Source organism: Peromyscus maniculatus, chromosome 3 (assembly GCF_049852395.1).
Source record: "Peromyscus maniculatus bairdii isolate BWxNUB_F1_BW_parent chromosome 3, HU_Pman_BW_mat_3.1, whole genome shotgun sequence".
Lineage (NCBI taxonomy): Eukaryota > Metazoa > Chordata > Mammalia > Rodentia > Cricetidae > Peromyscus > Peromyscus maniculatus.
Genome location: NC_134854.1, coordinates 33,674,887 through 33,702,074, shown reverse-complemented (window position 1 = coordinate 33,702,074; position 27,188 = coordinate 33,674,887). Strand labels below are relative to the sequence as shown.

Below are 27,188 nucleotides of genomic sequence, written 5' to 3'. Positions count from 1 at the left end.
AACCAGAGATACTATGTTTAAAAATAACCTTCAAATGGAAAAGTTAAAGATTGAAAATGAACATGGAACCAAACTATTAAGAGTATGCATGTATGCCCTGCTTGAGGCATTCTATAATTTTGATCTTATTTCTTAAATGGTATGTTTATATACATTAGATCAATAACACCTATTTATAGACTATATCTTTTCCAGCTTTTTTTTTGTAGTACCAATCAGAACATTGTTCCTTAAAGTATAGTCAGTGATAAGTGAAATATATTCATTATGAATTGCTTCATGTTGATCTAAACTATTTAAGGCTCTGTGATTTATGTGTGAAATTGCATAAATTTGAAATGATAAAGCAGCCACATACTTCTTTCACATCACAGATTGTTTGGATGAGATTCAAAATTGCATTTAAACATATCAAAAAGTAACTGAACTCTGCCAAATGCAGACACCAGCCTTACATTCAGCCCTGTTTCATCTCAACATGCAGCATGGTCAGCGTGCACTTCCATGGAAGTCCTGCTATTCACATTCAATTTTCACAGCTATTTTGTACATTATTGCTAGTGGTTCAAACTGAGCAAAAATCTTTAAATCGTAATTCATGAACATTTCAAAACGAAAAATATTTAAATTAACATAGCTGAATTCTACAAAATGTGTAAAGAGTATGCTCCCCCCTCAAAGGAATGGTGTTAAAAAGTCATCTTATTGTAGCTTTAATTAAATAAATCTGTAAACAGACCTGTAGGAATCTGTGGGAAAACTCAAGTCCTATGTAGGGCTTATATCACTCGCCCATAATAATTACTGTTTAGTGTTCTATATGGCTGAGAAAGTCATGTGACTTAAAGTTGAAAAAAATTACATGAGATTATTAATAAATTTTATATTACCCATTTTCTATGACCTTTTTAATTCTCAAGAATAACAAGCTCATAATTATAGATATATGTTTACCTAAGTTTTAGATGTTTAAGATTATAAAACCAATAAATACCACATTAGCCAGCATTGTATACAAATATAAGTTATGTATATCTTTTTTTCTACATTTAATTATTTTCTTTAGATTGAACTAGTTAAGCTAAGAAAATATATTTTTATTTCCAGGAAAGTAATCTTAAACTTTGAAAAAAATTTAAGTATTTTTAGATACCCATACCTGAGTGTTGATTCTTATTGCTCCAATGGAGGGAATTTCATAATAATAACCTAAAATGCATATACATATTATAAATTATAAATATTACACTTATAATATAAATCAACAAAAATTGCCTTATGTTTTTAATAGGAGGAAAATGTAATTTTCTTTCTAATTTGAGTAAGTAAATAAATAATATAAAGATTTGTATTAAAATATAAATACACATGTTAAATTGAGAAAAATATTGATTAGTGAATATTGTCAACAACTTTAGAGAATTTATGATAAATTTTACTGAGTGTCTTAGGTGGTATAAAATAACTGTTGTCCTCTACAAAGCCGTAAGGAAACTAGAGCTATTACACTCTTTTTCACTAGATCAACTACTAAAGGTACAGATAGATAGATAATTCTCATATGCATATGTTTTCCTAAACGTAGGTTTTGGAATGCATTCAGGTTCTCTTTTCTGCTATAATGTAACACTTATTCTTCAAAAGACTTTCTTTTTTCTGAGTACAAAGGAAATAGTTCACTGCATGAAATTTGACTATTGAGGAAAAGTATGAGATTGTTTCAAAAACAGTAATTCAGTCATTTAGAGAAAAATATGCACAAATCTGCTCTACATCATTAGGTCTCATGCAGCCTTTCAGCAGTTCACAGGTTCAGGTTCAGATGTTTGAGTACATTCTAATGCACTGCCAATCTCAGTTTGTTGAGTTTTTTTCTTTCCTAGAAAGCAAGTTCAGAATCTAATTTGTATTCCCTACCTTCTAAAGTTACTACTTCACATTATTTTAAGTGTGAGTAAAGACCTAACAATAATTATCAAAGTATTTTATCTTCTAATAAAACATGCTCAAGTGAAACATATATATTACCTTTATTTTCACAAGCCATCCACTGAATAGGTCCTCTGTCATAATTATGTTGACCAACAGAAAACGTAAACACACGGACCTAATAAATTGAAAAATTGGTCGAGTCAAATTCAACTTAACAGCAAAGCAAAATTGCTGAAGCAGAAACAAATAAAATCACATTCAGGCAGTGAAATGAATAAAGCAAGACAAACCTCGAGGCCTGTAAAGGATTTGAGGAGGCACAAAATGGAAACCAGAGTTTCCAGCTGCCACAGAGGAATCAGCACCATGGTGTCATGCATCAAGTCTCCAAGCTCGGGTGCCAGGACACTGACTGTGGTCTCCTTTGTAAAAAGCTCCTCTTGCAGGAGCAACTCAACTCCCCCTCCGCCTGGTTAAACATCTCACCTACCTATCCAATCACAGCAAAGACATCTCTCTATCGCAAAGGTAATTGGCAACGCACAAGAATATAAGAGCCGTTACACCTGCAGTGACTGGAGGCAAGTACATTTCAAATTGTGGTAATATTTAGGATTGTGCTTTAGTATCATTGACTTACTGGAAAAGATGGCCGACCAGGGCAGATATTTAAGCTGCTATGATTTTTTTGTATGTTTGTTTGTTTTTTCAGTACTTCATATGGAGTGGCCACCGTGGGTACCTGGGGGCAGGGTGTACCACACACTTGTGGAGGCCAGAGGTTGGCACCAAGTGTCTTCTTCAGGTTTCCACCTGAGTTTGGGGGATGGAGGTCTCTCCCTGACCCCGAAGCCCACTGTTTGGCTAGACTGGCTGTCCACCAAGTCCCTGAGGTCTCCTTTCATTTCCGCCTCCCAGGCACACATCCAGGTTTGCCACAGCTAGGAATGAATGAGGTCTTTTGGTGGACACATCTGTTTGCCATGTTCATTTGGAGACAGGATCATGCTATGTAACCCAGTCTGGTCTCCTTCTTGCCTTGGTCCTGCCTCCGATTTCAAGTCCTCTACATTGATACCCGGCTCACATCTGAATTCTAGGTATGTACAAATTAAAAAGATAATGATCAGCCCCAGAAGAGGCTTGGGCTCTCTCCCTCTTGCCTCATCTCACTCCCTTCATAAAAACAAACAAACAAACACAACAACAACAACAACAACAACAAAAACAGAAAAAAAAACAGTGCTTAATTTTCTTCGCATTTTCAATTGGGTCATTTGGAAGCTATCCTTATATTTCAAAATGTTACTACCCACAGAGTTGAGTTAATCCTAACAGAAATATTTTTATAAGGTTGACCACCCTGAGTAATAATGCAGTTTAGCTGGTGTGCACGAAGGAATCTGCACTTGGGCATGTCCTTCGTACTGTTAGAAGGCATGCCTCACATATTCAATTAAAGCACAGCTGTGTCTAGTTCTTCCTGTTCCCACAACACAATTATGGTAAAATATTTTCCATAAGATACTGCTCAGTGCAAAAAAGTAAAGGAATTAGGCCGGGTGAATTATATTTCTAATAACATGGAGACTATACTTAGACCCTACTGTGGGGTTCTTTTGACTGATGCTATCCTTCCAGCAGTGCAAATAAACATTTAACTTCAAAAAGCAAACAGCAGAATGACTCGGTGCCTTATTTGTTTGACCCGAGTGAGTTCACCTGCCTTTCACGGATGCCTCCGTGCTGCCTACAGCTCAGGGTGAAGGAGAGAGGCGCATTCTGTCACAGTTCATCATTTTTAAGCGTTCTAAGCTTCTCTTTGCCTCACCACTCTTTGTTTTACCTGGTGCTTGCTGATTGAAATCTGAGTTGCATTAATAGGTTGGGGCATTCGCATATAAGAAATATTAATATTAATATTAATATTAATAGTGCTTCAGCACTATTTTTGCCTTGCTGTAGACATGTATGATAGTACCATTTTTCCTGAATATTTCCTCTCAGTAGTTACTAAAATGTTGAGAATTACAAATTCAACTTCGCATAATTTATGAGAATATATAATTCTGACTTATCATCATGGTATTTGTAAAATCTATTATATCCAATATGCTTATTTTGTACCTAGTTTTATGGAGACAGCACATAATATATGTTTACCAACTGTATATCAAAAGTCATCTTATAATTTTTGAAATTGTATATTTAATTGAGAAAAACTTATTACTCAAAACTTAGCATCTTACATAGTCTTCACATTACATTGAAACATGGGTATAAAAGTTATTATATTCAAGATAAAACTATTTTCCATAGCATACTATACAAAACAAATATCATTGCTGTATTTGTTTTTCTTTAATATGTTTTTACCTAATTGTGTATAGAGAATTCTGATTTTATGAAGGTCAGGATCCACACGTTGTAGTGCATAGGGCACAATGGTGAGCTCTGAGCACTGGCTTCTGTTCGGACTCTCAGGCTTCACTTTTCCATTCAATACTGTATTGCTGCCACCCAGTGGAGCTGTCTATGAACTACCTCCGAAATGTGAAGCCCGTCAAACTCAGTATACTACTACTCCCGTTTAGGCTTTCTGCAATTGTTTGAGATCATAATAATAATAATTACATTTCTCCTCTCCTTTTCCTCTTTCCAAACTATACCACATACCTCTCTCTGCTCTCCTTCAAATTCATGACTTCTTTTTTTTTTTTTTTGGTTTTTTTTTTTTTTTGGTTTTTTGAGACAGGGTTTCTCTGTATAGCTTTGCGCCTTTCCTGGGACTCACTTGGTAGCCCAGGCTGGCCTCGAACTCACAGAGATCCGCCTGCCTCTGCCTCCCGAGTGCTGGGATTAAAGGCGTGCGCCACCACCGCCCGGCTCATGACTTCTTTTATCCATTAATTATTATTGCATATATATATATATATATATATATATATATATATATATATATATATATATTCCTATATATAACCTGCTCAACCAGTATAGTGTTATTTGTGTGATTTCTGAAAAATGATGTGATTACCTGAGAGATGCATAATGCAAACTTCATGGCATATTACACTCACAAAGACTTGTATAATAGTCCGCTTATTATTAGTGTGTATTGCTTAAAATTATGTAAAAACAAATACAGACACATAGAAACAACTCAGAATTCTAAAGATGCAGTCAGAGGAGCTAAGTGCTTCAGCTGCACAGTCAGGCAGATTCATCACATTACACTGTGTCTATATTGTGTCATCTCAGCTTTTATGGAAGATAAATTCTTTGACTCCTGCCAGGACAATATTTAAAATCATATGATCAATTCATGTAATTAGCAGATGCACATAGGAAATTTTCAAAGTGAAATGTGTTTAGAAAACCAGCTAAATGTTCTTCAACCAATGTTAGGAAAATCTTCCTCATCGGGCCACATTTGAGACATGCAATCATAAATGGCTTCACAAAGATTGGTCAAAAATTGGAGCCCAAAAATGATGTGAGAAAATAGCATTGAATAAACTCCAGTTTAAACAACAGTTCCAACTCTGCACAACTTAACATCTAGAGTAGTGTTTTTCGTATGTGTGAAGACTGGTTAAATCAGGAAAGAATGAGGGGTCAAGTGATTCGCTCTGCTCTCCCGAGGGCCTGAAGCCCAGCTCGGCTGTCATGTTTCATATAAGTCAGTTTAGTAGAGTGTGGGAAGAATGGGCCAAAGGACACTGGTATGCAGTGTGTACTTTGCAATTTGGGCTGTTTTTATCATGGCAAATTTATATCTTTTTTGTTTTTCTCTGTACAGACATATTCTTTCTAGTTTAATAAAAACGCCAAGCAAACATAAGAATTTATTTGCACCATTCTTGACTCTGACATAGGTGATAAGCAAAGTAGTATCAATGTGAGGAACAGATTTAATAAAATTAAACAAATTCAAACTGGGCCTTATTATTTGTAAATGTCCGTATTTTACCTTCAGTTGCCTATAGATCTATTTCTTTGGCAGGTAGGATGGTTTAGCAGGTGAAGCTGAGGAATGGACCCTGAACTCATGGAAAAGAGGAGAACAGAACTGACTGCACAGACTTATCCCACCCTCCACATACATGCTACATGCTGTGACTCACATGTCGTCACAGTTCATAACAACACTCAAAAGTAAATATAATTTAAAAAGTTGATTTTTCTTTGAACAGATTACTCAGTAATTCAAATAATTCAAAGTTAATTACAAACCAAAATTATTCCATTCAAGAAAACATCAAGCTTTGCTTTTTAAATGTAATAGTGAACCCAACGGCACAGTGTTTGCCTGGCATGTGTGAGACACTGGATTGAGTACTGTGAAAAACAGACAAATGTATAATAAATGTATAATAAAGACAAATAATATACCACTGATCTGCAACTTTATCCTAGAGTTCTCACTTCTGCTAAACCATTTTATAAAATGTTTGTTGAAATCAAATACTTTTCTTTAATTAAGAGTTTTCCAAACCTACAGGTTCATTTTTTTTTTCAAGACAGGGTTTCCCTGTGTAGCTTTGCGCCTTTCCTGGAACTCACTTGGTAGCCCAGGCTGGCCTTGAACTCAGAGATCCACCTGGCTCTGCCTCCCGAGTGCTGGGATTAAAGGCATGTGCCACCACCACCTGGCTCAGGTTCACTTTTTAAGGCCAAAAGCACTTTCATTTTTTCCAGCAGAACCCAGTTACTGGAAACTGTCACCTCAATAATTATCAGTTACGCAGAGTTCAAGTTTAATTTACAGTAGGCACATCTCCAAAGAATAATGGAGATGATTCTATGAAGAAGGGAAACTGGTAAAACTAAAGAAAAAAACAACCATCAGCTATTGAAACATGTGAGAAAAATGATATCTGAGATGGACTTTATTAATCTACTCTGGGAACTCAAAGTTTTGGGATTAAGCCTATCAAAACACTAGACTGGACTGAAAACCTCTAGGAAAACATGCTACAGTGGTTTCCATAATTCACAAACATGTTTGGGTACAGAGCATTTGAACAGCACACATTTCTAGTTCTATAACATTAAGCAATAAATAAAGTCCAGATTCATGTTCACAATTTCTTTCCTAAAACCCGAGGATCTGAAAGGTATGTGCAGCCTGCACAGCTTTGATGATCCATCTTGACTAGAGCGTGGCTCTAGAGGCAAGGGCATCTTTGCAGACAACAGTGTCAGGCTGTCTGAGGAAGAGGAAGGCTCCAGTGTGGGCAAATGTTTAGCCTCACAGCTGGCCAGAGGAAAGGCACTGACAGATGACCAGCCAGGAAGATTCTGTGTGAGGCTGCCAAATTTCCACACAGGTAATTGAAATTATTGACTCTACCACTTATCTGACTTTCTACAAAAATTTTGACGTCTCTTATTTTGGCTTTCCTATTTCAACAATGTGACAATGAATATGATGGTGATGATACTTTTATCACATGAGTATTCCAATTGTAAATAAAGTTGAAATGTGAAGTCTGCATGACATATAGAACTCATAAGCTGTGAAAGTCTCAGCTGTAATAATAAAGAAGGTGGTGACCGCACTACTATCTCAGAATGCTGTAGACAGTCTAACTTCCACAATTCACTTTCCATAGCAGGTCATAAGCCTTTCCTGTGTTAAAACTTAAAATGGTTAAAACCAGCATCTTCCCAGATGAGCACATTTGGACTCTTTATTCTACACAGTTCAAACTCCAATGCTAAGGAGCCAATGGCATTTACATGGCACATGTCTACATAAGTTAAACCCATTTTGGTTCCAAAGGTCTGACAGAGGAGCATTTAACTAATGTTTCTTGCATCTGATCAAGTAAATAGCATCAAACAGATGTTTAAACAGGAAAACAGCATGCGATTGTCATATAGGGTTCACATCCACCATCTTAAAGAAGCAGGCTAACATATCTCTCATGTATCCTGCAGATGCATGCACAGCACAGATCTGTGTGTTGAGATTATATTGGATCATGGCTGACTGGTGTGATGACTCACCCTCATGCTACTGGATTAGAAGAATGACTTCTTTTTGTTTTTCCAGTAATTGCAGCTCCAAAGTTACTGGCCTGCTTCTCAGGAAGTGGCCAGCAAAACTTTTTACATCCTGCCAGATTCACCTCCTACCACTGCCAACAAATGTAGTTTTTAACTAAATCTCCATCGTTCTGTTTACCTACAAGACTTGGAATCAGAGACTGGGGTGAAAACTTGCTAGCTCAGAGAGGTTGAGGAGCAACTAGCTGACCTCCCTATTTGTTGGCTGTCTCAGAAAGAGAGCATCCTTCCACTCTGCCAAGCCAAAAATGACCAGCATACCTCAAAGTCCCTCCTTACTATTTCTTGTGTATCGCTCTACCCATCTTCCAGACTCCCCCTGACTCTCTATGATTACTTTCTGTCAACTAGTTGCTGGCTCCACCTCCTGACCCAAGGTTGATTCTATTTAATTAACATAAATGCAGACTTGGGGTTTACAGTGTGATCAAATATCCTGCAACACTCTTTTTGTCTGAACACATTTACTGTACTTTATAATGTGGGACTAACCTACAGCAACAAGGGATTTCCAAGCAATTTGTCGTCCTATAAAGATGATCACCAGCTAACTTCAGAATACAAGAGAGTGATTAGGGTCTTCTTGATCCTGGATATAATAAATTCTTCCTGGATAATAAAGAGTGCTTTATCAGCACTGATGAGGAGATACTAAAGGAACCATGTGTATTTGACATATGTGAATAAAAAACACCATCAGGACAAATCACATGGCCTTCCCTACCTTCAAAAGAAGACACATGAAGGAATAATATAATGGCATTTTTACTAAAAACTCCAATCACAAGGGGAAATATTATTTGAACAGTATCCACTTAAATGAATTACAAGTCTACTGAATGTTTTCTGATATCTGTGATGTCATCATATTTTAGAAATGTATTTAGTATATACATGTCATAATTGTAAAAACTGAGAAACTACTATGAGTCAGGCACTATGCAATTGGCTATGAATTCCTTAGTAGGCTTACAAATTTATACCACCCTACTTCACAAAGCTCCTAGACTAAATAAAGGCTCACAGTAACATGTCAGGATATAATGCAAATGGTCATCCGGAGCAGTAGAAGAAAAACAGGAAGTACTGGAAACATGGAAACAGCAAAACCAATAGCCACTCCTAGCAATGTCTTAAACATGGAAGATTCCATGTTGACAGGACATAATGGTGCCTGAAACATAGTTCAAGTGCACTGTATGTATCTAAAGCTTATATATCATATCATATACTCAGTGGGTAAGTAATAATTTCATTTGGCATGAGATTTATTTATATATTAAATTAAAATCTAAAGTATGTGAAGGTGATATTCCTCAAATCTGAGCAAAATGTACCTGGTAAGTATTTTAATAGTGTAGAGAATAAACTGTCAATGCTAATTTTATTTTAAGAGAAATAAATGAAAAACAAATGATTTCAGAGCCAAAAATGTACATGCATACCCCAACACACATACCCTGCACAAAACACTCCATTTCAGTTGATCCTTTCTCCATAGGGTAGGCCAGTATGTCATTGTTACAACTGTGCCCTGACTCTAGCATAAACCACATTGGGATTTATAAACAAAGGTATATGGTTCTTATTCCAATGCTTAACTCTTAGAACTGGTTGAAAGTGCAAAAACATCCAAAATAAAAGATTTTAGAAGCAATGTAATTGGTAAGTGACATTCAATATTTTATAAGCTAAACAATATTTTATAAGCTAAACAGTCTTAATTACTTATGTCAGAGGAATTCCTTACAAAGGCTCTAATTTTACCTGATGCAGAAAGAAAGCAGAGAATGAGATGAATTATTTCCTGTGAATTTTTTTCCTGTCAGTTTAAAAAAAAAGATTTTTTTTTTTTTACTCTACAACCCAAATGCACTTCAGACACTTGGACTTGGTTTAGAATTTTGCATACAGCAGAGAATGTCTTTCTACAGAGATGCAATGGTAATGTAGGAAAGAGTTCTCCATCACACTTAAAAGTAAACTGCTAAAACAGACTACAACAACGGACACTGTCAAGTAATTCTGACATTAGCTGAACATTTCTCAGTTTAAAAACAATTTCACACCCGTGTTTTAATCTTTTTAGATACTTTGAAATGTTCACTCTGTTAATTTTGATTGCCTTCTTTTTAAAATTAAATTCTGAAAGTTAAGTGAGACAGGAGAGATTATTTTCTACCTGAAGAGGTAGTGTGAAGTGTGTATTGCCAATCAAGCAGTCATTGCTAGCCTAGAGCAAAGCCAATCTGTTTGGTTTTACTAGTCCTGGGAATTACCTTTCAAGCACACGTCTGGCTTGCCTCTCCTTTACTCATTTATTTGTGCTAGTCGATGGAGCTCATTTGAGTTCTGGCACCATTCTTAAAGAGATCTCATACACATGGGTGAGCCCAAAGGAATGTCCTGCTGCAGGTAAAGATTAGAAAGCTAATGTGCTTTAATTTGGAACAGCTGCTCCAGGAGACTAACATGGATTTGGTTTTAAATCTCTGCCTATCTCTAATCAGGTAGATTGATTCCCAAGAGTAGGACATTCCATAAAAGGAGCCCAAACATTTTGCTCTAATTCTCAAGGCTTCGGGCTTCATTAGACTGTGCTGTGTATCCACAGACTCATTCATCAGCTGTCCAGACATCCCATTGCACCTACCTGGGCTGCTGGGAATGACTTCTGAGTCATCTAGATGGAAAGGGAATGTAAATGAGGCATCCATTGGCCATGTTAATGTCATGGAGGTTCAGAGGAAAAAGTACAAGTAAAATGGTAGTTTTCAGGTTGTTTTTTAATGATCACAAATTTTTAAGGACTTACAATTTTATATGTTTAATTTTTGTATTATTGTGATAAAATCACACTGCATGAGATATACCCTCAACCAGCCTTTAAGAAGACAGACTTTGAGCTCATGTTTGAGCCGCCATGTTGGTGAGACCTTAGAAGTGTGGCTTCCACCATTACTAATCAAGCTCCTTCAACTTCTGGCTCTCACACACTTTCTATCTCCTCTTTCACAATACCCCCTTAGGAAGTGGAAGGACAAAGGATGGAGTTATAAGCTCCAAAAAATAAAAGAAGTAATAAAAACACATCTAACTCAAAAATGACGTATTTTTTTACAGTCACAGTGCTGCAATGCAGCTGAATGGAATCATGTTGCTAAACTTTAGCTATGTGCTCACAGATGCAACATGAGATGATTATCCATTCCTTTTTCCAGTCCCTGGCAACTTCATGGTTGTGTGAACTTAACTATTGCAGATTTCTCATGTACATGCAAACATAATATTCACTGTTTTGCATGTGTGTATGCAAAAAGTTTATTTCACTAAGCATGATGTCAAAGTTTGGCCATGTTATATACTACAGAGTTCCCTTTGGTTGAGGCTAACAAGCATTTCCTAGCATGTAGGTGGCATGGTTTACTTATCTATTTACCAGAACATGATTCAGCTTGTCCCTATAGCCTATGTTTTGAATAGAACAGCAATTAACAAAGAAACAGCTTCTTTAAATGTACTATTTTTGTGTGACTTTCATATATGAGCACTGTATTTATATCATGATTCATCACTCCTCCTCTATCCTTCTTTGTGTTGTTCGCATTTCTTCTAAAATTCATGGTTTCTTATTCTTTATTTATAATTTACACACACCCGCGTGCACACATGCGCACGCACACACACGTATGTTTATAAATACAACCAGATGAAATAATTCAGTCTTGCTTATATGTGTTTAGGGTTGAACTCTCAAAAGAGGTTTTTACATAACAAGGTGGGAAGTAAAACAACATTCCTGAGGAGGCAGAGAATCAACCGTGTGCCCAGGGAAAGATAGGGCAGGCATTTTCTGTAGAAAGGGACAGAACAGCGTGGCGAGAGAGAAGAGAGGATGGCAGAGGTTCTGTAGAGGGTAAGCAGACCTCGGTAGAGTTTTCTGAGTGCCAGGAGTAGAGAGTAGCAGAGATGGAGAAAGAGCATACAGAGGACAAAGGTGAGGCTGAAAGCATAGTTTAGTCGTTAACAGGACTATGAGCTAGTGAACCAGACGGAACTGTAGTTATAGAGACAGGATTTCATCCCAGAGAAATAAAGTAGACGGGAATAGAGCTTGGTATGTCCAGAGTTGTTCCTGCCTTGAATGCCTGGAGCAGCTGTAGCTGAATTGATTGAATTTTGTCTTAGAGGAGTAAAGTTAACAGACATAAAAACATAGTGTACGTAGATTTTTTTTCCCTCAGATATCCCACACTGGATGTAGTAAACCCCAGGACCCCTGGGTACACTATAAAGACTGATTCTCCCTCTACAGCAATCATCAACTACCTGTAGTTCTTCTCTCTAATACATGCAAAAACTCCACACACGCCTCAAACAGCTATAAAACAATCGACTGGAGCTACTGCTGAGGCAGATCGTCCCGAACAGTAACACTGTTGATCAAAAAGCCAGGCATGGTCACGCACACCTATAGATAGGCACAGCTCCCTGGAGGCCGAAGGTGGATGTAGTCTTTGTTAGGAATGTATAATTTTTTAAAGCACAAGAGAGACATTGTATCTTCCCCCATGACTTTTAAGGTGGTCCTTTAGCGTTTTAGGAAAATAGATTGAGAATCAGTATCTATTATAAATATGGGATGTCAATAAGAAAATACATGTAAACTCTTGGTAAGATTCCTAGATGAAGCAGTTACAATCTTAGTAGGTTTTAGTAATACAATAATACTATCTCCACAGCATGACCCTGTAACCACACTGCATCCCTTCTGTAGTACCACAAACAAGGAAATAACATATTCCAATCGTAAAACACTGATCTTCATACTGTCCATGGTTTTAGTGATAGCATTCTCTAATTTATTATACTAATCAAAGAATTCATCTTGAGCCTTCCATTGAACTCATTTTCAAGCAGGCTGCATCTATTTGCTATTGTGAGTTATTTTTACATCAATCTAAAATATCACTGTAGAAATTTCTTGGTGTATTTAGAATACTGAGTCTTCCTACCAATTTCAACGATTAGGAGACATAAAGCTTTATCCAAGAAAGACTGAAACTCCTCTTATTTCTCTCATTTGTTGATATAAGAATCCAATGTACCCTATAAATCTACAAAATCAGACTAATATATTTATAGCTTGGTGCTTGGTTACCCGAAAAAGTTTTATTTCACCATTAACATATTAATTTTATAACTACAACTAACATTTTGGAGAAAAAAATTCTGCGCACCCCCATTATAGACTATCTTTATGAAAATCATCTACATGTTAAAATTAAGATATTAGAAAGCAACACTCACTTTTTTGTCTTTATTGTATTTGGCAAATATCTCCTGGGCTCTCTCCTCTCCTCCATCTGTGAATAACATGATGATCTTGTTGCAATTGGCTCTGGAAACATTATACTGTCAAAAATATGTATATATGCAAATTATCCATAATGAAAATTCGGAAAACAAAACCAATATGAAAAAAGTATGCTCATATTACACCCTACAAAAAACATGTCTGCCCAGTAGTATTCTAAAGTCAGATTTGTGGATCAGCCAGCCTTAGTACTTAGATAGTCAAATGTCACTGTCAGGGACACCTTCCTGGACCATTGTGTTTTAAACTGCAATATGCTCCAGATTATATTTTCTTCATAATTGATTTTATTTTGCATATGGTTAGCATTTTATTTGTATAGTATCAGTTTTTCCTAAATGAATACAAGCTCCATAAAAGTAAGACAATGTGGTATTTAGGCAGCACCTGGTACATAATACCCCAGTAACTGATTAGTGTTTAGGTTTTGTAAGAGTGAATGCTTCTTCTACATACCTTTATAATTTATAACAGAAGCAAACAAGTAACATTCACTTGAAATGATTCACACTTTTCATATTAACCTTTCAATACTTTTCCGAATAATCTTTCTGTTCTTCCCCTTTGGTTATCCTATTTCTTTTGCCTTATATTTAGGGAGGGCAGACTCACGCATAGTCCCTCACACAGTGCTCCTCAGGGCCCCATAAATGATGGGATTCCCTGAATTACCCCCCCACACACAGACACACACCAGCTCTGTCCTCTCTTGACCTGCCACACAGATTCTAATCCTGCAAGACTCAATTCCAGCAATAAATCCTCTTAACCTTTAAGGTCTTTCGAAAAACTGAGCACAAAATAATGAATTAGCATCAGAGGGCCATTAAAATGAACACTTTAATTTAGCAAGTTAGATTTCTTGGAGGAATCAAATTATAATCTTAGCTTTTCTACTATTATGAAATGTGTTTGCTTAAATGATGAGAAAAAAGGATTGCACTAACTTATGAATGCTCAGCTTCTTTGGAAATGTCAACCTTCTAGCTTACTGCTATCTACAAGAAGTATAATGTGAGCCTACCACATAATTTAAGAAGTATAATGTGAGCCTATCACATAATTTAAAAATTTCTAAAGGCCTCCTAAAGCAGAGTAGTAAGTTAATTCTAGTTATAGATTTCATTTAAATTAGTCATTCAAAGTACTATCATTTCAATATGAAATAAGTATAAAGTTAGTGAGAAAATATACACTATGTTCTTCTATCAATGTCTTCAAACGTCAGTGTGCAATTTCATGCAATTCAAGTAGGACATCTTCCAAAGTCCTCGAAGACCTCCTATAATTGAGATCATCAGTTTTGACCTTGAAATGAGCAATTATTTTTTAATATCAATAATCAGTTTGTAGGGCTGTAGCTTACCAAAGGTCCATACTCTTATTTTTCAAGGACGATAAAGCCCATCTTTTGGTACAAAAATTAATAAGACATTTCCCTAAACTGGTGACAAGATTCTACTTCGTTTTATCTCGGCACATCGACAAGCCCATAATGACAGAGACAGTAAAAGCTTCTAATGAAGGAACAGAAACCCAAGTATTGACTAACACGTGTCACCTTTAACCACGGCTCTTATATTTGAACAGAACCTGTCTGCAAACGCCAATGATGATCAATGATTTTTATCAAAATATCTAGAAACAGACAAAATAGAATGGTTTTTTTTTTTTTTTTTTTTTTTTTTACTGACACTTACATTAAGCAGCTGTTCAAATGCAAAGCTAAAGCCCTTCTTATAATCCGTTATCCCTTTGGCTGTGATGTTATTAACAGCATCTTTCAACACCTTCTTGTTTCTCACGTTCGCCTGAACCAGGTGCTGGAAGCAGCTTACATCCTGAGCATTGCTGTTAAACTGCAAAGAATATAAGAAAATGTATGAATGAACATTGAAACCAACCAGACAATTTTCACCAAATTTCAATTGCATGCATCTCAAGCACATTGCACCATTTTCCTTTCAAAAGGAAAAAAATGCCCAAGTAACAAATTGTGCTAGGGACCAAGTGGCATTTTCACTTATTCTAACCCTGGGTACTTGCCTTAGTAAACCCTGTGAAAACCTCACCTGTTTATAAATTTGGGATTTGATTTGTGTGAGGAACCTTCTAGTTCTCACATATTAAGAATCCAGAAGTGATCTGCTTGCTCAGGAAACAAAAAGAAAGTAGGCATATTTTAACTGTAACTGACCAGAAAGGATATCTTAGAACAAGGATGTAAAGAATGATATGAGCAAATGGTATTTAGAAATTAAATAATCTTTCTTTGAGAACTAAGCCCAGGAAGCATTCTAATAAAACTGAGAACAACAGAAGCCTTTTAGGAATATCAGTCCTCAGTGATCACACAGTAAGAATATGGAGAATCACCAAGGCAATGTGCTGGACAAACAGACCTTTGTAAGTATGGTGGGCGATGAAAGGACAAACACGCAATCCAACGATGCCGGCCTGGAACTAACCCTGGAGCATTAACAATATCAACAGGGTAACTTCCCTAACTCTAGGAAAAGTGTTCACCTAGGGCACTTGGTGTTTCCAAATGATGAGAACAATTAGAAGGCTGCAATACAACCCAGGGTTCTAAGATGAGAAGAATTGTCCCACTGTTCAGTAAATCTGTAATTTGAATAGGATTCCCATGAAGGCAGTGATGTGCAAAATGAAAATAATGAATGGTCTTGAGAGAAGAAAGGGGGCCAGACAGATAAGTTGTCAAAGGATATTCACAGATCAAAAGCATAATTCAATAATTCTAATTCATGCATTATTGTGGGAGATATGCTCCCACTTTTACCCCAAGGTACTCCATCAAATCCCTCCCTTCAGGGCTCAGGGAACCACAAGGAAGAGGAAGCAGAAAGAGTGTATGACCCAGAGGGGATGGAGAACACCAAGAAAACAAGGCCTGCTGAACACAGTGTGGAGGCCTACAGGGGCTCCCTAGTGAGACCTTACTCGAGGTCAGAGAATCTGAGCTTGCTTTGCCCAACAGGGCTACATAATGGGATGATTTATTTGACCATGGGCATGGTTACCAGGAAGGGTCTACACTTGGCTGTATGTTGTGCTTTAATCTTGGCACTGTGTAAAAATCTCTTTGGAATAAACCTCGAGGTGACTGGGTATTGACCCACGGCCCTCCCGAAACTATGCTGTGTCTCTGTCTTTCTTATCATCTCCACCTATATTTCTATCTATTATTTCCTCATTTCTTTTTCCTCCACCCAAGAACCCTTTAACAGGTTGGATCTGGACTCCAGCAGACTCCCACATATGGCACCTGGATGTGGAACTTGGGTATGAAGGATAAAAGAGAGGGAACACCACAGGTTAAGTGGGCATGTTCAATAATTAATTGGGGTGTGGTGATATTCTTCTTTGGGAATAAAACTGTAAATATAGAACAGAGTAATAGTAGGCTGCAGCAAGTCTGTCTATCTATCTATCTATCTATCTATCTATCTATCTATCTATCTATCTATCTAATCTATCTACTGTTAGGTCTAAAGTTGTATATAAGTAAGTCATAAAAGTTTTGGTGAAGTTTGAGAAATGCAGGTTTAGGTATATTAGAGTGGAGTCAATTTTCCCTAGTGTGGTACCTAGGATGCAGAAAGCAGCATCCAGGGCTGAGCAGCCACTTTAGACTTAGCAGTCCAAGAAGGAGCAACAGTTTTAGAAGCCTCCACTGCAAGCAGCAGCAGCAGCTGGAGCAGTGGCTGACCAAGCAAGCATTAGTAGCTGAGATCCAAGCGGTATCATGGTGTCACAGGCAGCAGATGCTGAGAGAGCCAGTGAAAGCAGGAGGGTTCTGCATGCTTTCTGCCATGAAGGAGCCACAATGAGGAGAGCACAGTCAGCCAGGGTGCTTGTGAGGGCCCTGGACTGGCATGGCTGGAGGATAGCTCCATGGCCTTCATGAGCCATGGGAGAGAAGGTATACAAGTGGTGGTGAAGGCTTTGGACCCCAGCGGCCAGAGCAGACTGGTCACCTGGAGCCTGAGTCCCTGGTGACCAGAGCCAAACAAGGGACACTCCAGGAGAGCGTGGGTGGAGAGCCAAGCGGGCAGCTGGAGGGTGAGTGTGCAGGGTGCCTTGGCTACTACTTGAGAGACAAAGCCTCTGGAGAAAGGTACCCACAGGGTATGCACCCAGCAGGCCAGAGAGCAGGCATCTCCATGTCTTAGTGTGCCCAGCTGGCCGTGCATTTCAGGGACAGCTATACAAAGACTTCAGGGCAGCTGGTGGGTCAGGCCCTGATCTTGAGCTTTCAGTGGAACATTAAGACTGGTGTCAGATTTGGCTTTTTTAACTTTTCAAACTCAAGAAATGGGTTGGACAGGAGTGGTTTGATTACAATGGGACAGTTTTGATTTCATATATATAATCAACTATGATGATTCACAAACTGTTTTGTATAGAAATGAAAATGTTTTGTGTAGGAATAGAGAAGTTTGTTTTTTCTACCCAGGCTCAAGATGAAGCTTCAAAAAATATATAGTAAAGGGGAGTTGTTATATTCCTCAATCTACTTAATTTTTTAAAAAAGTTTCTGATGAGTAGGAGTTAGGATAAAGCTTTTGGCTGCTGAACTGGAGCAGCTCAAATGCAAAAATGTGTTCTTGTTCTTTGTATGGAGAATGTTAGCCTGTATTAGTGTATTCAATGTTTTGTTACCAAAAAATACAGAAAGTTCTATTAAGAAATTGTTTTCGGCTGTTTGCTAAAGTTTATAAAGTGTAAATAGTTCTATTAAGAGCTTGCTTTTGGATATAAGTTTGTGAGAATTGTAATTGTGTATAGTAATATTCATACTAGAACATAAATCTGTTAATGTTAATGAACCATGGTATGGTGATGCTAAGGAGGCCCTAGATACAATGAGTTGCATTAGGAGTTTATTGATTTATTTGATGTGGTTTCATCAGGAATTTATTGATTTAAAAAAGGGCTTGATGCAGCTAAGACTGTTATAGACATCTTAGACACATTTCAAAAGGCCATTCCATCATTATTATCCTCTACTCCTTTACTAGGAGGTACAGCAGCCATAAGGAGCAGGTATATTGCTATGATTATTCCAGCTACTTCTAAGCTCTTCGTTGAAAGCTGATTCATAGCTGCATAGAGTTAAGCTCTGAACCCTCACTTGAGACATTTACATCATTAAGAAGGGGGAATTGTGGAGGCCCACAGGGGCTCCCTAGTGAGACCTTACTCAATGTCAGAGAATCTGAGCTTGCTTTAACCAGCAGAGATGCATAATGGGATGATGTGGTCATGGGCATAGTTACCAGGTGTTTTGAAGGGTCCACACTTGGCTGTATGTTGTGCTTTGATCTTGAAAAGGGGAAGGTCTTCTGCTTTGTCCCTTGGCATTGTATAAAAACCCCTTTGGTGTAAACCTCGAGGTGACTGGGTACTGATCCAGGGCCTTCCTGAAGCTATCCTGTGTCTCTGTCTTTCTTATCATCTCCATCTATATTTCTATGTAATAGTTCCTCATTTCTCTCTCTGCCCCAAGAATCCTTCGACAAGTCAGAACTCGATTCTGGCACACTCCCACAACATAGCATGACCACCACACATAGGAAATCACAGAGACTGTGGCAGTATGCATACAGCCTGCATGGGTCTGGACAAGATGGGGTCCTAGAGCTGAGAGAAGTGGACACATGCTGCATCTCTAACCCAGATGCTATCTCTAATTGATAGCCACTTGAAAATGAAAATTTTCTCCAAAGGAGTCTCACTGGGGAAACAAACTAAGGTTAGGCCCCACCACAGGCCTAGAAATAGATGGCCAACATAAAACGAACTCAGTGGCATCTCTGAAAGGTCTTTGTCTCTTAACGTTGCATCAAGGAATTTATTACTTATTTATTTATTTTTTTATTATTATTTACCTTTCAGGTCCGTTGAGTGTGTATTATTGCTCTGGTTTGTGTTTGTATGGGAGGGATTTGTGTGTGTGTGAACATGTGTGTCTCTGTGTCTATATGTGTTTCTTGTGCTTTTTCTTTGACTCTTTTTCTTCTGTTCTTTTTGTCCTCTTTCAATTTGCTTGTTCTTATTCTAAATATTTTATTATTACTCATTAGATGCTGGTTTGTTTTCTACTGAGAAACAGAACAAGTGTAGATCTGTATGAGAGGGGATATGGAGAGCATTAGGAGGAGATGGGGGACTGGAATCAAAATATATTGTATGAAAATTCTCTTTTAAAAGAATGTGTCCCTGGACACATAACTAAAAAGCAGTGAGAGTCAGAATTGAAGCTGGCCGTGCCAACCGTCAGTCACCCTACAGTCAGTCACCCCACAGTCAGTCACCCACAGTCAGTTACCCCACAGTCAGTCACCCCACAGTCAGTCACCCCACAGTCACCCCACAGTCAGTCACCCCACAGTCAGTCACCCCACAGTCACCCCACAGTCAGTCACCCCACAGTCGCCCCACAGTCACCCCACAGTCACCCCACAGTCAGTCACCCACAGTCAGTCACCCCACAGTCAGTCACCCCACAGTCAGTCACCCCACAGTTACCCCACAGTCGCCCCACAGTCACCCCACAGTCGCCCCACAGTCACCCCACAGTCGCCCCACAGTCACCCCACAGTCAGTCACCCCACAGTCAGTCACCCCACAGTCAGTCACCCCACAGTCAGTCACCCCACAGTCACCCCACAGTCAGTCACCCCACAGTCACCCCACAGTCACTCCACAGTCAGTCACCCCACAGTCACCCCACAGTCACCCCACAGTCAGTCACCCCACAGTCACCCCACAGTCACTCCACAGTCACCCCACAGTCAGTCACCCCACAGTCACCCCACAGTCAGTCACCCCACAGTCACCCCACAGTCAGTCACCCCACAGTCACCCCACAGTCAGTCACCCCACAGTCACTCCACAGTCACCCCACAGTCAGTCACCCCACAGTCAGTCACCCCACAGTCACCCCACAGTCAGTCACCCCACAGTCAGTCACCCCACAGTCAGTCTCCCCACAGTCACCCCACAGTCACCCCACAGTCACCCCACAGTCAGTCACCCCACAGTTACCCCACAGTCACCCCACAGTCACAGTCACCCCACAGTCAGTCACCCCACAGTCAGTCACCCCACAGTCACCCCACAGTCAGTCACCCCACAGTCACCCCACAGTCAGTCACCCCACAGTCAGTCACCCCACAGTCACCCCACAGTCAGTCACCCCACAGTCAGTCACCCCACAGTCAGTCACCCCACAGTCACCTCACAGTCAGTCACCCCACAGTCACCCCACAGTCAGTCACCCCACAGTCACCCCACAGTCACCCCACAGTCAGTCACCCCACAGTCACCCCACAGTCACCCCACAGTCACAGTCACCCCACAGTCACTCCACAGTCACCCCACAGTCACCCCACAGTCAGTCACCCCACAGTCACCCCACAGTCACCCCATAGTCAGTCACCCCACAGTCACAGTCACCCCACAGTCAGTCACCCCACAGTCAGTCACCCCACAGTCACCCCACAGTCAGTCACCCCACAGTCACCCCACAGTCAGTCACCCCACAGTCACCCCACAGTCACCCCACAGTCACAGTCACCCCACAGTCACTCCACAGTCGCCCCACAGTCACCCCACAGTCAGTCACCCCACAGTCACCCCACAGTCACAGTCACCCCACAGTCAGTCACCCCACAGTCAGTCACCCCACAGTCACCCCACAGTCACAGTCACCCCACAGTCACCCCACAGTCACCCCACAGTCAGTCACCCCACAGTCACCCCACAGTCAGTCACCCCTCTCAGTGTACTATGGTAAACTATGCTTAGCTCCATGAAGCACAGGATGTCATGTTCTGGGAAACACCACTTGAGGAGAGTTTCTGATTTGGAAAGTGAACAGTGGGAGAGATTCCCCTGAGCAATGGCATTTCTGAGGGCCATCTATTTCAGAGAAATGCTGAAGTGAAGAGCATGGAAAAAGAACATTCCAGGCAAACAGAGCGTGTGTGGACTCCTTGACTGAGGGTGTGGGGAGCTGTTCGGGGTTTGAAGAAGTACTTAGCTCTGCTGCACATGAGTACCAATGACGCCAGGTCAGAGAAGGCAGCTGGGCTTAGATCACATGACATCTTAACGAGATGAAGAGGGAGTGCGAATTCACTGTGTCAAATGTTAAGTGACTGCAAGGTTTTGTGCCAAATGCAGATTAATGTTTGGAATATTTAAGAGGTCAGGCTAGCCAGGCGGTGGTGGCGCATGCCTTTAATCCCAGCACTCGGGAGGCAGAGCCAGGCGGATCTCTGAGTTCGAGGCCAGCCTGGGTTCCAGGAAAGGTGCAAAGCTACACAGAGAAACCCTGTCTCTAAAAACAAACAAACAAACAAAAAGAGGTCTGGCTAACCGCCTCTTGGGAAATAGAACTCAGAAGTGAATACCTAGAGTCTACTGAAGTCACCTCGTTGGCAGTCCTCATGTTATTCAGGGGAATGGTTAGAAAGGAAAGGACTGAGGGTCTGTTTTAGAAAGAGGAGCAACAGATCATGATAGATTTAGTATGAGAAGAAGTCCAGATACGGATCTCGAGTGGCTGCCAGGTTTCTGACATGGGCCTTTGAACAGTCTGCAGGATGTCTGCTGGAGGACAAGTTCGGAACTGGGAAGAAAACAAGGTTCACCTTAAGGTGAGATTTCAGCCAGTGTGAGACAGAAGTGGGGTGCAGAGAACTGATACCATCTAAAGCGTGAGGCATGAGAGTGGTCCTGGCTAAAGATCAAAAGGGGGAGAGAGTTTCACCACAGGAATTTGGCCTACAGCCATGTGCGTAACAGTGAAGTAGAGAAGGAATTCCCAAAAATCCTAAGATTGAGTTCCCATAGAAACAGAGGGGTAGGTCTGTCATAAGAGGGAGGGGAGGGGAGGGGGAAGAGGCGGGAGATGCAGGTCAGGAAACGCCCTCTGAGCAGAGGCACTCCCAGACAGAAAGCAGCAGACTATTCAGGGCAATTCTCAGGGCACCCTGGTGGGGGACAGAGCAGCAGTATAGGGCGGCACTCAGAGTGCACTTGGTTGGTCTAGGGATAACTCTTTAAGGCCCAGTGCCATAGGGGCGTAAGGAGACTGAGGGTGAGAAAGAAAGAAAGAAAAAGGTGGTAGAAAATAGAGGGAGACAAAACATAAAACCTGGAGGAAGATGGGAAGCACGACCCACATAGAAGAGAGAGGAGAGCGAGATGGGGAGAGCCTTTTTCTCCCAGGCAGCAGAACCCGGCAGACACAGCACAGGCTGCAGCAGCTCAGGTCGGTTACAGGTAGGAACTCTTGCTACCTAGAAATCTGAGACCCCTTTAAGGACCACACAGAAGGTCTGAGGTGAGAGACAAAACAGGAAGTCAAATGTCCCCGGAAGATAAATAATCCAAGTGAATTCTCATTTGTATTTTCAACGGTGCTTTCAGGCACATCAGATGGATGAGAATAAACTTCCAATATACTTGTTTACTGTTTTCTATAAACTCAAATGTTGAAAGCCATACCTACAGTCAATAGGACCAACCCCACACCACTATCTATCACCTAAGAATGGAGATTCTTCTGTGACATGATGCAAGTCTTAGCCTACGATTTTCACTATGAAAATGAAAGGATGTGAGAAGTCTTGTATTAGTGACCAAGATAAAACTAGTTTGTTAACACATCAACAGTCCCAGGAATCATTATGCAGACAATGAGTGCAGGGTAATATATTGCCCAGAGTCTTCCTTTGGCCTTGACCTGCTCGCAAAAAGTGAAGCATCTCATTAAGTAAGTTTAATACAAATCAAGTGAATGTAAATTCAATTCCTAAGTGCAAATTCAGTGCTGTATAGAGAAATCTTACAATTGCACTCATAATAAAACTCATAAATAATGTAGATAAAGGAATTACTGGCAATATATAATTCCCTATAGCTAATCTTATTCTCCTAGGAAAGCAATGACAAATTTTAAGGAATCTAAATTGGATAGGAATATATTTCAGAGATCTTAGAGTTATCTGCTTTTACTATACATATATGTACATATATGTATGTATACATTTACATATATTCATATTAAAAAACTTAAACAGCAGCCTTTGGTAAGACATACCCAGGTATTATTTCAAAGTTGAATATTAAAACTTTAGAGCAAAGCTATGAAAATACAGCATTATATATTTTGGAACTGTGTATGGCGACTGAGAAGATACATTTAAGGCCCCTGATTTTATCTATTAAGAGAATATTTGAACACTGCATAATCAGAAATCCAGAGGCATAACTCATGGATTTCTTCTCTGTCCCAGAAAGTTGAAGTCTGTAGGTCTTTAATGATAAGCAGGAGAAGCCTGTGCAGCCTGCTGGGCCAGGAAGCATGCGGGCTGGCGAAGCTGAGCAGGAGCAGTAGAAAGTGGGTCACTGCATGTACCCATTTCTTCCTCTGCAGACCCTCCCTCGTCCTACAGCTTCCCTGGTGGACACCACCATCCCCCAGACCCCAGCACCTCTCTTTTCTTTGCTCAGTTGCTCTTTGTAGAATTCCTTCCTCATGAAAATATCTTGTTAGACGCTCCTTGTCTCCCACACTGAGATATTTTCCCCTCGTGATTCTTTGTACATCTTTATAGACCCTTCCACATGGCCAAAGAAAGTGCGCGTTTAGTACCTCTGCCTCTTTAGTTCCTGGCATTGAAAACTCACTGAATGGACCTGTCAATCTACTTCATGCTTTGCATGTGGGGCTTAAGGAAATTAGAAGTTGGTGTGGAATAGTCACCAGCACTTGAGCCCAGGCCTTCAAAGGAGGTGAACGGCGCTCTGGCTCCGCAATCTCTCCCTGCGTTTCTACACTGGTAAAAGTACTCTTCAATAGTTACTGTTAAAACATTTGGACGTGCATGAGTAGAATTCCTATCAGAGTCCGGCACAACTTAGATGCTAAGTAATCTGTAACAACATCATTTAAAAATTATTAGCAAGAAAAAAAAATACTGTAGTCAATACTGAAATTAGAGCACATGCCCAGTTAGGGACAATTCAGGTCAAAACATCATCAGTGCTAGTGAGACTTAGGCAAAGTTCATGAATGAGCTGACAAGAGTGTCTCAAGTGTGGCGTTCATGTGAAACAGTTTTGAGAAGACCACAATTTGTTCCTGTTGATACTTTAAAATCCCTTCCTAGAGAACATCACGCTCAAGTACACACAGTCAGTACTTCACATCTATTAAGGCAGGCTTGTGTTTTGTTTTGTTCTTTTCAAAGGCAGTAGTTGAATCCTTGTTCTGTTCTGCCACCCTCGGCCATCTCATCAGTCTGTGCAGGACACAGCGAGCCAGAACAGCATCATGTCAGAGCAGCATCGAAGCTTCCAGAAACTGCCCTTAGGTCTAAGAACAGCAGATGCAGTGTCATTATCTCATGGGACATAAGCCTCCCTCAGACAAGGTGAAAGGGAACAAAAACCTACAATTCTAAGACTGAAGAAAAAGACATCTGAAAGATGCTGTCTTCCTCTTGGAACCTCACAGGAAGTGTGGCCTTCAGTTAGGACCATTTCCCTGCATGGGGGATATTCTCTACAGATTCAAAATGGAACATTTAACACACAGTTTACTATTCAACGCCTTGTAACAGGCAAAATGGGATATAATTCATAACTCCTTGGATTTTGAGTATTTGTTCCCTAGCTAAATTATTGCTTATAATAGGCATTGATGCCTGGAACTCAGCTGAATAACTCAAAAGCAGCCACTTTGGGATAATAGATAATGTTTTTAAATAAAAAATTTGAATTTATTCATGTGAAATAACAATAATAAATACTAGGTAATGTTTTTATACCAGTTAATTAGTTTACACTCATGACCTAAATAACCATCTTCCTAAAATTTTTCATAATCAGAAATTATAGTAAAATTGTTGCTATTCAGATTTCAGCCACCAGATGTCACTGTAGGAAAATAAAAGTAAAGGGCACAGATCCTAGCTTTAAAACCTAGGTTCTAACTAATTTTTTTTTTTAAATTTAATTTTATTTTATTTTACAATACAATTCAGTTCTACATATCAGCCACGGATTCCCTTGTTCTCCCCCCTCCTGCCCCCCTCCCCTCCCCCCCTGCCTACCTCCCATTCCCACCTCCTCCAGGGCAAAGCCTCCCCCAAGGACTGAGATCAACCTGGTAGACTCAGTCCAGGCAGGTCTAGTTCACTCCTCCCAGGCCGAGCCAAGCGTCCCTGCATAAGCCCCAAGTTTCAAAGAGCCAACTCATGCAATGAGCACAGGATCCGGTCCCATTGCCTGAATGTCTCCCAAACAGATCAAGCCAATCAACTGTCTCACCTATTCAGATATAACTAAGTTTTACATACTGATTACTGTAGACAACATCGTTAAACTTCACTTTAACTGTCATTATATTTCATAAGAAATTTTATGTTAAAATTCATGTTAAAACAAATCTGTTGTTTTGGAACCCTGAAGAGATAGCCGGTAAGGTCTCAGTGCAGACGCAGGTGCACTCAAGACTGCCTAGTGAAGGACTTAGACCTGGGCCTCTGGCCATGCCTGCCAGTTTTCCAGAATTTTGGCATCCAACTTGGCCTCTTCAGGAGGTAAACATTCAACTGTTAGGAATTGGGACATTATCTCAAGTGAAACAGAGTGCAAGATGGCTTGAATGCATAGATCCAGAAGGACAAAGAGGAAAATCAAAACCGTATGTGGCTAACATAACTATGAACCTGTGGGGTCAAGACCTGTTGCAACAATGGAATACTCAGATTAACATCCCTCCAACCTCAGAAACAAATCATAAACTAGCACATGGTTCTGAAAGAAATATTAGAAGATATTATTCTAATGAGTGGTCACGAGCCATCCATATTATACAAGAACAGGGCCAACAACTGATGATCTTCCAAAGATACCAACAGCTCTACCTTTAAAATGGTTAAGAGAGGAGCCTGTATGGGTCCAGCAATGGCCTTTAACAACAGAGAAACTCCAGGCTTTAGAAAAGCTGGTAGAAGAACAGCTAAATGCTCAACATATTGAAGAATTAACCAACCCTTGGAATTCTACTGTATTTGTTATTAAAAAGAAATCTGGTAAATGGAGAATGGTAACAGACCTTAGAGCAATTAACAGTAATTCAGCCAATGGGCTCTCTACAATCTGGGATGCCTTTGCCTACTCTGTTACCAAAAGGATGGCCTCTCATAGTTATTAATTTAAAAGACTGTTTCTTTTCAATACCCTTACAAGAAAAAGACAGAGAAAGATTTGCCTTCACGGTGCCTACTTATAATAATTCTCAACCAGTTAAAAGATTTCAATGGAGGGTCCTCCCACAGGGAATGTTGAATAGCCCAACTCTGTGCCAATATTTTATACAACAGGCATTGGAAGTGATACGTAAAAAATTTCCTAAATCTATAATTTATCATTATATGGATGATATTTTACTAGCTGACTCAAATGCAGATACTTTAGAAAGAATGTTTGAAGAAGTAAAGAAAATTTTGCCTTGCTGGGGATTACAAATTGCTCCTGAAAAGATACAAAGAGGAGATTCTATTAATTATTTAGGACATAAAATAGAACTACAAAAAATTAGACCCCAAAAGGTGCAAATTAGGGGAGATGATTATAGACTCTTAATGACTTTCAAAGATTATTTGGAGACATTTCTCATCTATGAACTATTGTTGGGGTAAAAAAATGATGAACTGAATAATTTGTTCAAAACTATAGAAGGTGACAAGGACTTAAA

General features: G+C 39.7%; 1 protein-coding gene across 7 annotated transcripts in view; it reads right to left on the bottom strand.

Annotated features, from left to right (window-relative positions):
• Cacna2d1 (calcium voltage-gated channel auxiliary subunit alpha2delta 1) overlaps window positions 1-27,188 on the bottom strand; it is a 432,008-nt gene that overhangs the window by 61,262 nt on the left and 343,558 nt on the right. For all 7 annotated transcript variants that reach the window (XM_076566314.1, XM_076566315.1, XM_076566316.1 and 4 more), the window contains 4 exons: window positions 15,085-15,243; window positions 13,318-13,422; window positions 2,029-2,107; window positions 1,160-1,209 (listed from right to left, as the gene is read on the bottom strand). In XM_076566314.1, the coding sequence (XP_076422429.1) occupies window positions 1,160-1,209; window positions 2,029-2,107; window positions 13,318-13,422; window positions 15,085-15,243 (393 nt within the window). The remainder of the gene's footprint in view (window positions 1-1,159; window positions 1,210-2,028; window positions 2,108-13,317; window positions 13,423-15,084; window positions 15,244-27,188) is intronic.